This window comes from Rhinopithecus bieti, unplaced genomic scaffold (genome assembly GCF_001698545.2).
Source record: "Rhinopithecus bieti isolate Rb0 unplaced genomic scaffold, ASM169854v2 scaffold_18295, whole genome shotgun sequence".
Lineage (NCBI taxonomy): Eukaryota > Metazoa > Chordata > Mammalia > Primates > Cercopithecidae > Rhinopithecus > Rhinopithecus bieti.
The window spans coordinates 296,990-309,552 of NW_016809135.1; the positions used below are offsets into that span (position 1 = coordinate 296,990).

At 44.3% G+C, this 12,563-nt stretch overlaps 1 protein-coding gene across 1 annotated transcript in view; it reads left to right on the top strand.

The window, feature by feature from the left end:
* The window catches only part of MYO5B (myosin VB), a 284,042-nt gene that overhangs the window by 172,283 nt on the left and 99,196 nt on the right, over window positions 1-12,563 (top strand). The window contains 1 exon segment of the mRNA XM_017888643.1: window positions 2,965-3,051. Within this exon segment, the coding sequence (XP_017744132.1) occupies window positions 2,965-3,051 (87 nt within the window).

The window sequence follows — 12,563 nt, forward strand, 5'->3', positions numbered from 1 at the left end:
ATGAAACTTAGTTTGGCTGGATATGAAATTCTGGGTTGAAAATTCTTTTCTTTAAGAATGTTGAATATTGGTCCCCACTCTCTTCTGGCTTGTAGAGTTTCTGCCAAGAGATCTGCTGTTAGTCTGATGGGCTCCCTTTGTGGGTAACCCGACCTTTCTCTCTGGCTGTCCTTAATATTTTTTCCGTCATTTCAACTTTGATGAGTCTGACAATTGTGTGTCTTAGAGTTGCTCTTCTCAAGGAGTATCTTTGTGACGTTCTCTGTATTTCCTGAATTTGAATGTTGGCCTGCCTTGCTAGGTTGGGGAAGTTCTCCTGGATAATATCCTGCAGAGTGTTTTCCAACTTGGTTCCTTTCTCCCCATCACTTTCAGGTACACCAATCAGATGTAGATTTGGTCTTTTCACATAATCCCATATTTCTTGGAGGCTTTGTTCATTTCTTTTTACTCTTTTTTCTCTATACTCCTCACTTCATTTCATTCATTTGATCTTCAATCACTGATACCCTTTCTTCTAGTTGATCAAGTCAGTTACTAAAGCTTGTGCATTTGTCACGTAGTTCTCATGTCATGGTTTTCAGCTCTGTCAGATCATTTAAGGACTTCCCTACCTTGGTTGTTTTAGTTAGCCATTCGTCAAATCTTTTTTCACGGTTTTTAGCTTCTTTGTGATGGGTTTGAACTTCCTCCTTTAGCTTGGAGAAGTTTGATCGTCTGAAGTCTTCTCTCAACTTGTCAAAGTCATTCTCCATCCAGCTTTGTTCCATTGCTGGCGAGGAGCTGCGTTCTTTTGGAGGGGGAGAGGCGCTCTGGTTTTTAGAATTTTCAGCTTTTCTGCACTGCTTTTTCCCCATCTTTGTGGTTTTATCTACCTTTGGTCTTTGTTGATGGTGATGTACAGTTGGGGTTTTGGTGTGGGTGTCCTGTCTGTTTGTTAGTTTTCCTTCTAACAGTCAGGACTCTCAGCTGTAGGTCTGTTGGAGTTTGTTGGAGGTCCGCTCCAGACCCTGTTTGCCTGGGTGTCAGCAGCAGAGGCTGCAGACGAGTGAATAATGCTGAACAGCAAATGTTGCTGCCTGATCATTCCTCTAGAAGCTTCGTCTCAGAGGGGTACCTGCTGTGTGAGGTGTGAGGTGTCAGTCTGCCCCTAGTGGGGGAGGTCTCCCAGTTAGGCTACTCAGGGGTCAGGGACCCACTTGAGCAGGCAGTCTGTCTGTTCTCAGATCTCAAACTCCATGCTGGGAGAACCACTGTTCTCTTCAAAGCTATCAGACAGGGTCGTTTAAATCTGCAGAGGTTTCTGCTGCCTTTTGTTTGGCTTTGCCCTGTCCCCAGAGGTGGAGTCTACAGAGGCAGGCAGGCCTCCTTGAGCTGCCATGAGCTCCACCCAGTTCAAGTTTCCCTGCTGCTTTGTTTACCTTCTCAAGTCTCAGCAATGGTGGGCGTCCCTCCCCCAGCCTTGCTGCCGCCTTGCAGTTAGATCTCAGACTGCTGTGCTAGNCATGAGCTCCACCCAGTTCAAGTTTCCCTGCTGCTTTGTTTACCTTCTCAAGTCTCAGCAATGGTGGGCGTCCCTCCCCCAGCCTTGCTGCCGCCTTGCAGTTAGATCTCAGACTGCTGTGCTAGCAATGAGGGAGGCTCTGTGGGCGTGGGACCCTCCAAGCCAGGCATGGGATATAATCTCCTGGTGTGCCGTTTGCTAAGACCCTTGGTAAAGCACAGTGTTAGGATGGGAGTGACCCAATTTTCCAGGTGTTGTGTGTCATGGTTTCCCTAGGCTAGGAAAGGGAATTCCCTTCCCCCTTGCGCTTCCTGGGTGAGGTGATGCGTCGCCCTGCTTCGGCTCTCGCTTAGTGGGCTGCACCCACCGTCCTGCACCCACTGTCCGACACACCCCAGTGAGATGAACCCGGTACCTCAGTTGGAAATGCAGAATCACCTGTCTTCTGTGTCACTCACGCTGGGAACTGGAGGCTGGAGCTGTTCCTATTCGGCCATCTTGGAACCTCCCTCTCTTTTGGCATTTTCACCACGTTTGTTATGTACTGTCTAGTATAAACTTTCCTCTTCAAGCAGGGATGCTCAGAAAGCTCACACAGCAACTGGCTTTTATTCTACAGTGCCATACTCAATGTATGTTTGAAAACATACTGGATTTTGAGTGCTAGGCTTAGCTTTGTAGGACATGTGAGTGGTTGAAAATGGTGCACATATCTCTGAAGATTGGAAAGTAATCTGTAATAATGTAAATGAAGTTCATCTACATGATTCTTAACTGAATAGCTGTTGTGATTATAGCTAACAACATATACAACGTGTGTGCCCTTTGCAGTGCTAGGCACTGTTCCACCTGCTTTCAGGGATCATTACATATAAGCTTCACACTAACCTGATAAAATAGGTACTGCTGTTTCCCCCCATTATATAGATGAGGGTACTGAGGCCCAAGGGGACATGAAGTGACTTGCCCCAAAGTAGACACCCAGCTGGTAAGTGACCATGTCATGATTCAAACCCAGATCTGCCTAGCCTAAAACTCATCCTTTTAATGCTTAAGCCAAATAATGGTGCTAAGCGTATATGCTTGGGACAGTGAGTGAAGATGCTTGTCCATGTGGATAAAAACAATAAGAGTAGGCTCTGGAGAGGAGCAGCAATGATGAGTCTTGCAGGGTGGGGAGGATTCACGTGGGCAAAGAAGAAGGATAGCCCAGTTGATAATAAGAATGTGCACAAAAACCTTAGGCACAGAACAGAAGATGCTGAGATGGCTCAGGTGCCTGCACATTGGTGTCTTTTAGTCTATGCCTCACCCCTGACTTTAGCTCAAGAGTGCCTGATGAGCTGTAACTCAGTGGCATCAGGTACCTCATGTGCTGCAGGAAAATATTCTTTTTTATTTCTTTTTTTGTAAATGTGGCGATTCATCTCTTGTCTTGCTTTTTTTTTTTAATTTGGCAGCTTTGACCCAAAGAGAGCAGTGCAGCAACTCAGAGCCTGCGGGGTGTTGGAGACGATTCGAATCAGTGCAGCTGGCTACCCATCCAGGTAACTAACGTGTCCGCCACCTGCCTTCTGGGACTGCCCTAGAGCAGCCAGAGTTTGGTTCCCCAGGGAGCCCTCTTGTGTACCGTCATCCAGAAACAGATCCTTCAAAACGGTTCTCAAACACTGAGGCCCAAGCGGGGCGATGCTGATGGCGTCCTTCAAACAGTTCCAACACTGAGGCCAGCGGATGCTGATGGAAAGTGGAGACTCTCAGATGAGCCTGAAAAATTGGGAAGATTAGCAGTCATGTCAGCTTGGCTGCTTTTCTCTAAAGTCCTTTTCAGATTTCAGATTTTTGGCATTGGTCTAAGTGATAAGCTAGCTAGAGTTGCAAAGAGGATTTCCCCTTCTCTCAACTCCCACCTTGTCCCCTTTACCATTCCCCCACCCTTTGTCACAGTGGGAAAGTATACATGTTTACCATCTTAACCACTTTTCAGATTTTTTCAGTAGGTTTTTTTGGGGGGAACAAGTGGTGTTTGGTTACATGAATAAGTTCTTTAGTGGTGATTTCTGAGATTTTGGTGCACCCATCACCCAAGCAATGTGCACTGTACCCAGTGTGTAGTCTTTTATCCCTCACCACCGCCCTCCTTTCCCCCAAGTCCCCAAAGTCCATTACATCATTCTTATGCCTTTGCATCCTCATAGCTTAGCTGCCACTTATGAGTGAGAATGTACAATGTTTTGTTTTCCATTCCTGAGTTACTTGACTTAGAATAGTGGTCTCTAACTCCATCCAGGTTGCTGTGAATGCCATTATTTTGTTCCTTTTTATAGTTGAGTAGTATTTCATATATACATACCACATTTTCTTTACCCACTCATTAACTGGGCATGTGGGCTGGTTCCATATTTTTGCAATTGCAAATTCTGCCACTATAAACATGCATGTGCAAGTGTCTTTTTCGTATAATGACTTCTTTTCCTCTGAGTAGATACCCAGTTGTGGGAATGCAGTGGCGTGATCTGGGCTCACTGCAACCTTTGCCTCTGGTGTTCAAGTGATTCTCCTGCCTCAGCCTCCTGTGTAGCTGGGACTACAAGTGCACACCACCATATCCAGCTAATTTTTGTATTTTTAGTAGAGATGGAGTTTCACCATGTTGGCCAGGCTAGCCTCAAACTCCTGACCTCAGGTGATCCATCTGCCTCGGCTTCCCAAAGTGCTGGGATTACAGGCGTGAGCCATCATGCCTGACCCAAATGGTAGATGTACTTTTAGTTCTTTAAGGAATATCCACACTGTTTTCCATAGCAGTGGTTCTAGTTTACATTTCCACCAGCAGTGTAAAAACATTCCCTTTTCATGACATCCATGCCAACATCTATTTTTTGATCTTTTAGTTATGGCCATTCTTGCAGGAGTAAGGTAGTGTCCCATTGTGGTTTGGATTTGCATTTCCCTGATAATTAGTGATGTCGAGCATTTGTTCACATGTTTGTTGGTCGTTTGCATATCTTCTTTTGGGAATTGTTTTCTCATGTCCTTAGCCCACTTTTTGATGGGATTGTTTTTTTCTTGCTACTTTAAGTTCCTCGTAGATTCTGGACATTAGTCCTTTGTTGGATGTATAGATTTCAAAATTTTCTCCCACTCTGTGGGTTGTCTGTTTACTCTGGTGATTATTTCTTTTGCTGTGCAGAAGTTTTTTAGTTTGAGTCCCATCTATTTATCTTCATTTTCATTGTGTTTGCTTTTGGGTTCTTGGTCATGAAGTCGTTGCCTAAGCCAGTGTCTAGAAGGGTTTTCCCAGTGTTACCTTCTAGAGTTTTTATGGTTTGTGGTCTTAGATTTAAGTCTTTGATCCATCTTGAGTTGATTTTTCTATAGGGTAAGAGGTGAGGATCCGATTTCATTCTTCTGCATGTGGCTAGCCAATTCTCCCAGCACCGTTTACTGAATAGAGTGTCCTTTCCCACTTTTTGTTCTTGCTCTGTCAAAGATCAGTTGACTGTCAGTATTTGGCCTTATTTCTGGGTTCTCTATTCTGTTCCATTGGTCTGTACACCTGTTTTTATACCGATACCATGCTGTTTTGGTGACTATGGCCTTACAGTACAGTTTGAAGTTGGGTAATGTATTGCCTCCAGATTTGGGGGGTTTTTTGTTTGGTTGGTTGGTTGGTTTTTTTGTTTGTTTGTTTTGCTAATCTTGCTTTGGTGATGCAGGCTCTTTTTTGGTTCCATATAAATTTTAGGATTTTTTTTTTTTGTTCTGTGAAGAAATATGGTAGTATTTTGATGGGAATTGCATTGAATTTGTAGATTGCTTTTGGCAGTGTGATCATTTTCACAATATTGATTCTACCTGTCCATGAGTGTGCGGTGTGTTTCCATTTGTTTGTGTCATCTATGATTTCTTTCAGCAATGTTTTGTTTTTTTCCTTGTAGAGGTCTTTCACCTCCTTGGTTACCATCTTAGCCACTTTTAAGTGTACAGTTTAGTGGTATTAAGTACATTCCTTTTTTTATGCTACCATCACCATCATCCATCTCTAGAATTCTTTTCATCTTGCAAAACTGAAACTGTGGAATTAACAATATTTCCCTGTTCTCTCTGCCCCAGTCCCTAGCAGCCACCTTTCTACTTTCTGTAAATCTGGTGATTCCAGAAAACTCATATAAATGGAATAATACAGTATTTGTCCTTTTGTGAGTGGCTTATTTCAGTTAGTATACCTTCGAGCTTCATCCATGTTAAAGAGTGTGTCAGAACTTTCTTCCTTATTAACGCTGAGTAATATTCCATTGTATGGATGTATCCCATTTCGCATACCCATTCATTCCTCAATAGACTCCTGTAACTTTTAAATATAGAATGAAATCTGTGGTGGGAAAATAAAATTTCTTTCAGTTAAAAAATAACTATCATGCTCTGATTTGCCTTGCGGATAAGCTACTGAACCAGTCCAGAGCTTGTTGGAGCTATGCCAACACTGGATCCCCTCTGGACACTTCCCTGAAATAAGGGTGAAGGGTGGCTGGTGACCCCACTAGCTCTTGTGAAATCACACTTTCTACCAGCGTCATATAGACCAAACATCCGCCATTAATCAGAGCTGAGCTGAACAGCGTAGCAGCCCAGAGCCTGTCCCACTGGGACCCTCTGTCCTAACAACTTGCTCATATCAGAAGGTGGAAGGAACCAGAAGTGGGAATAAAAGGATGTGATATGGGCCTCCCCTCCTCCCTGTCTTCTCTCCACCTGGCACTCTCCCACTATAGTGGAGGAACCATTTCATATGCAGTGGTTAATTACCCATAAACAACTTAACCACAAACAATTCCTAAATGTTTGGCCTGAGAAGGAAGCTGCTGATGGAATTAGGAATTTACATTTGACCTGGAAAGTACAAGAGCTGTCAGTAATCTGCAACACCTGGGCAGTTCTTCAAAACCCAGCGGGTCCCAGCATTGTTCAGGATGAACTGCTCTAGCTAGGTTGAAGGCTGTTATTTTCTTTTCAACCACATCTGTCCCTGCTTAGAAAAAAGGACAGAGAGTGTCCTAGGGCTGTCTCTCATTTTTTGACCTTAGGGTCTGAACACAAATAGCTAACAACTCTGTTAATGAAGTGGGCCAAGCTTGTCAACTTAGATGAAGGCCTGGCGCTCCTTTTCCCAGTCTGCCCTGCAGTCTCCTACATCAGCCTTGTGATCGAGGGGATGGGGCTCAGGCAATGGGTGTAGTAGTTCAGTTTTGAGTTCAAACCACTAGTCTGATGAATTACACTGCTTTTCAGTGCCTGCTTACAAGCCCAGGGTTCAGATCAGACATATCTTCATCCAGTTTAAGAACTAGAAAAGGACCTTAGGGAGCTGCGGAGCTACTTGTTTTCAAACTGTCTTCCACAGGCAGCTGGCTGCACTCCTGCTCCTGGCTCTCGTATCTGCCAGGCTTCCAGGAGAGGACATACCTACAGAAAACATTTCCTTATCCACTGTTTCTCAGAACTGTGCGCTGCAACCCATTTATGGTTTAGGATATCAATTCAATGGGTTGTATCAATGAAAAGAGTGGAACTATAGAATATTTGAAGATATTTCTTCTGAGCCAAATATGAGTGACCAATAGTCCATGACACAGCCCTCAGGAGATCCTGAGAACATGTGTCCAAGGTGGTCAGGCCACAGCTTGGTTTGATACATTTTAGAGAGGCATAAAACATCACTCAACACATGTAAGATATACAATGGTTTGGTTCAGGCAAGTGGGACAACCGGAAGGTCTTCCAGGTCACAGGCATATTCAAAGATTTTCTGATTGGCAATTGGTTGGGATATTATCAATAGAAAGGACTGTCTAGGTTATGATAAAAGGTGGCGGATACCAAGGTTTTATCATGCAGCTGAACTCCCCAGGTATCAGGCTTCAGAGAGAATAGATTATAAACATTTCTTATCAGATTTAGAGTCTGCTCTATCAGTAATTCCAAAGGGAGGAGGGTATAATGAGGCATGCCCAGCTCCCCATTCCCAGCATGGCCTGAACTAGTGTTTCAGGTTATCTTTGGAATGCCTGCAGCTGCGAGAAGGGATCCATTCAGATAGTTGGGAGCTTTAGAATTTTATTTTTGTTTTACAGTTGTGACCAATATACTGTTTTTGGTTTTTTCAGGAAATAACTTGGGGTAGAAAATGGGAGAGAGCAATTTGGGGAGGAAAGGACATTGTGACATGGTCATATTTCAGTGTTATCTATAGGGATGGGTGCATCAGGATGTAAAGCGCGTGTTTACAAGTGAGACACAGACAAGAAAGTGAACTGCTCAAGATTACCAACCTGGTTGGTGGTTGAGCTAGGCCTATACCTGCCGTGTCTCTGCCCCAAGCTATGTTGTTGCTGCTGCCAAGCATCTTATTGCTCGTGTGCAGGGAGTGTTACCATCCCAGCAAAGGTTTATCAGAGGAGAAAGGGGTAAAGCGAGATCCTAAGAGACTGCCCTCTGGGGCTGGCTCCAAACCTGAGACTCAGTGCAAAACTATTCCCTCGTCTTTCTAGCTTGTGGGAGTTCAGACTGCAGAGCTGTGGCCTGTCAGAGAGCTGAAAGAGCCTGATAGTTGAATTCTTGGACTTTGGAGTCAGGCCTGGATTCAAATGTTGACTCCCACACTTCTTGGCTGGGTGACCTTAGAGAAGTAAATTAATCTCAATGAGCCTGGGTTTCCTTATCCTTAAAGAGAATGATCATACTCACTTGGTACGTTGTTGTAAGGAATTAGATAATGTATCTAGAGTTCTCAGCCAGCACTGGACACTTGAGCATTTAATAAGATATTTATTACTCATTGGGATATGAGCAAGAAGCTATCTTCCTATGGGTGTAACTATCTGGATAGAATGTGTCTGTCTCAGCACTCTATGGTAGTGTTTTTGTGAAATCCCAACATGTGTGGCCACCTCAAAAGAGCACTCTGAAATTCCCAGATCTCTCCAAGCAATTAGAAAGCTCAGTTTAAAAAACATGTAAAGAAGTCTGTCAAAACAGACTGGAGCTGAATGTCCCATGTTAAACTGTTGAGGATCACTGTACGAGAAACTTAGGGATCACAGGTCCTCACAACCATCCTGTGCTGTACAGAGCAGAGTCTGGAGGCGAGCAGAGAGACCCAAGGAGCTCGTGGAGGACTTGTCAGCTAGGAGCGGTGAACATTAGGACCATGTCAAGCAGGGGAGAGGAAACAAGGGAAGCATGTGACAATGAAGTATTCTAAGCCAGGTGGAAGCTCGGGGACCCCTCTAGTATACAAGGGGCCACAGATTTCACAAAGAACTTTTTAACAGAATGAATTGTTCAATAATAGGACAAGAGTCGGCACAGGATGTTGCTTCAAGGGTTTCTCCTTGGAGAACGTTAGGGAGGAGCTAGAAGTCCATGGATCTGATGTGGTTAACCATAGACCATGCTCAGGCAGAGGTCTATACACATCTCTGCCACCTCTGATTCACCGGCTGAGCTAGCTTGAAGCCTTGCTGTGTGAAATCAGAGTGACGGTGTGTGTTGTCCACACTCCTACTGGTCTTGCTGTCTCCCTGCGAAATGGTCGGTTTTAGAGGGGGAAGCCAGTGGGGAGAGGGTGTTGCTTCTAGGGGCTCACGTGGGCTCTGTGTAGAATGAGAACAGTTTCTGGCCTTTGTGGTGTCCGTTTCTCCTGGGAATCTTTCTCTTCCACGTCTCATCCTGCACTGAGCATCTAGCCCTGTGCTGCTTCCTGGGAGGGATTGAAAGATGCAAGTCATGGGCCCTGCCCAGCAGGAGCTCACAGCAGGGAAGTGATATGAGATTGAAACAGAACAACATATATATAACCAGATGCAAAGTTGTAGTGCAAGTGCAGAAGGAGCTGCAGCTTCACTGAGGAGGTGAGACTTGAGCTGGGCCTTGAAAGGTGAAGAAACTGTCTGCCAGGGAGCAGCATGATGCCTGAGGCTAGGAGCCACAGTAAGTTACAGAGGGTGTCTCTGGCCGCTCACTGCCCCATTCCTACTGCTTATTCCTCTAGTTGTAGCACGCTGGGAGACCAGGTGTGATTTTTGCCTCATCCAGGCAGCGTCATTTTTAGCAGCTAAAAGAATGCATTTCCCCAAAGTCTTTAGACCCATATGGAAAATGGATTCTCCTACTGTTCATTCTACCTCACTGCAAATCAGAGCTGCCAACAGAGTCAAAATGCCCACAACCCCTGGACTCTTAAGGGGCAGCTGTCTTTTACTGCTATTCTAATTGTTTCGGACTTTTTTCTGGCAGATACTTACAAGTGCATCTGTACCATTTCTTTTTGTAATTACAGGTATTGTGGAAATTGTAGGGAAGGAAGGAATGACGGTATTTCTGGTATCACAGGAACCGTTCTCTAATTCTGTAAATTAAATGTGTGGACTTAGATCCAGAATGCTGCCATATCCTCCTGGCATTTGCCATCTTAGCAGGTTTTGCTAAAGGGTCAAAGAGAGGATTCCCTCCCCAAACTGCTATTTGAAATGTTAACTTTTGGAAAGAAGCATTGTGGTTTTGTGTCACTTTTGTTAGTACTGTATTGAGTTGCAGTCGAATCATCCTTACCATTTAATCTAGAGCCTAATCCTTTTCCTCTCACCACAACCAAGCCATAGCACGTAGGATGGCATTTACTTTGAGGATGAGTGGTGAGAAGGTGGGAAGCTATTACACCTGTAATATTTTGACTCAGCACCATTGCTTAATCTTCTCCATCCGCCAACCGTGGTAACCGTTTGGAGTGACGTCTCTGATTAAAATAATAATACTACCTAACTGCTTAATCCAGGAGATTGGTGTGTGTCTACTGTATCTGGGGATAGAGCAAGTGAGGTTTAGTAGATATTATGTGCCCAGTAAGGTGTTAGCTACTGAAGGAAATATATAAGTGTAATGTGTGCTAGCTTCAATGTGGAGTTGAGCAGTTATTTTATTGATCTGACTTTAGGAGACCTTCATGGGACCAGAGGGACCTGAGTTGGGTGCTGGATAAATGGATAAATTGGGAGTTTTCTACAAAAATTCAACTCTTTGGCTGCTAAAAACTCAACACAGCAAAGTGATTCAGCTTACATTAGCTTGTCAAGTAACTATACAACTTTGCACAGCTGTTTCCAAAAGAAACTTCAATGGCCTTCTTTGATTGAGGGAATTACAATTTATGCCATCTCCAACATTCCTTGTGAGGAAGCAGCCAAAGTGAGGGAGATGGCAAAGGAAAAGAAAAGGCGTCATCCCAGTACTGCAGAAGCCTGTGATGAATTATCCACAGGGCTGCTCTGCAAGAGCCCAAGCAGAGGGCTTTTTAGGCAGAGTTCCTGCATCCAGCCTACTGATGTCCTGGAAGAGGAATTCTCACCCCCCTTCCCCAAATTAATACATGCCATTTGCCACCAAAATCCACCAAGCCAGAGAGCAGGAATGCAGCATTGCAGGACAGCAGTGGCTGCTGGGTGTTCCCTCAGCCTGCCCTCGGGCTTCCCTATCCCTGTCTATTTTTATCCTCCCTGAGAATTATGGCTCTCTGTGAGTCTGATTTAAAATGAAAATGTATCACTCAATTTGAAATGCTGTGCAGTGGCTAAGAAATATGTCCATTGTTATGCACATAAAGCACTGTGATAAATGCACTGCCCAGGAACAGAGGCTCATCCACCCGTCACCCAGCTCCTGGATCTCGTGCCTGTGCAGTCATCTGTCTCCCTCTCCAGAGAGTCAGCAGCTTTGTGTCCTGGAGAAATTGTGAAGCAAATACTGCTTACCCCGAAAAGTGTCTGTGTGGCGGGGGGACTACTTGAATGTATGATGTTTATATTAAAAAAAACAAAAACAAAAAAAAAAACCTCTGCATGAACTTGAGTTCTCCTTCACACCATCCCACCTTTACTTCATAAAAGTGGTGCTTTCTGAAAAGACTTGCACTTCTTCCTCAACTTCCTTCCCCCCAACCCCCTAAAGAGTAAATAGCATAAGATTGGAGAACTAGAGGGAAGCTTTAGAAGTGGCTTGCTTCCTCTCCCTATTTAATCACGGTTGAATTTAAAACCAATGCAGTTACTTCCCTTGCTATTAAACATCCCACAGAGGAAGAATAATACAGAACTGATTTTGGAATGATATGAGTCATTATCTCAGGATCTCACAGCCTTTGGGTCTGGCTCTTTTGCCTGAGATCTGTCTTCGTTCCTTTGGACTGGAGTCTGACCCGGGAGTTCTCACGCAGGGCTACGCGTCAGTCATGAGGACATGCTCAGCAGCCTCAGAAGCTGGGTGGCCTCAGACCTGTTAAGTCAGAGCCTGAGACTGAGCCCTGGACATCTGCATTTTGACAAGGTTTCCCAGGTGATTTAAAAATGCATCCTGCCTTAAAGTCATTACCCTGGAAGCATGTGTTGGCCCCTGGGTCAACTATAAGCTACTTTGTCACATCCAGGCAGTGTTAGGATGGATAGGGTTTTCCTATTTGTGTCTCAGCTCCAGCTCGGAGCCAGTGGGGAGGAATTGTTTCCTTCTCTCTGCAACAAGGTTCTGCAGGCTTCAGTTCTAGGGCCACTAAGGGGGCTGGGCCTGTGTTCCCCTAGGAGGCCCAGGACATAGTTGGGGGATAAAGGAAAAGGCAAATATGGAGTGTTTCTGATGGTGTGAGTGCTGGGTGAGCATCTGACAACCTTTGCACTAGGAACCCCTCCATGAGTTTCAGAGCTGAAATAATGACGAATCGTATGTATTACTTTACAAAGGCCACCCACAGACCTCTTATGTTGTCATTATGTTATCTTTTCAAAATTTAGATATAATTATCTATAAAATTCACCCTTTTAAAGTACGCAATTTCAGTTATTTTCATTATATACAGAGTTACACAACCATCACCACTGTCTAATTTTAGAGTGTATTTATCACCCCAAAAGGAAACCCTGTGCCCATTAATAGTCCCCGCTCCCAGCCCTTGGCAAGCACTAACCTGCTTTCTATTTCTTTTTTTTTTTTTTTTTTTTTTTTTTTTTTTTTT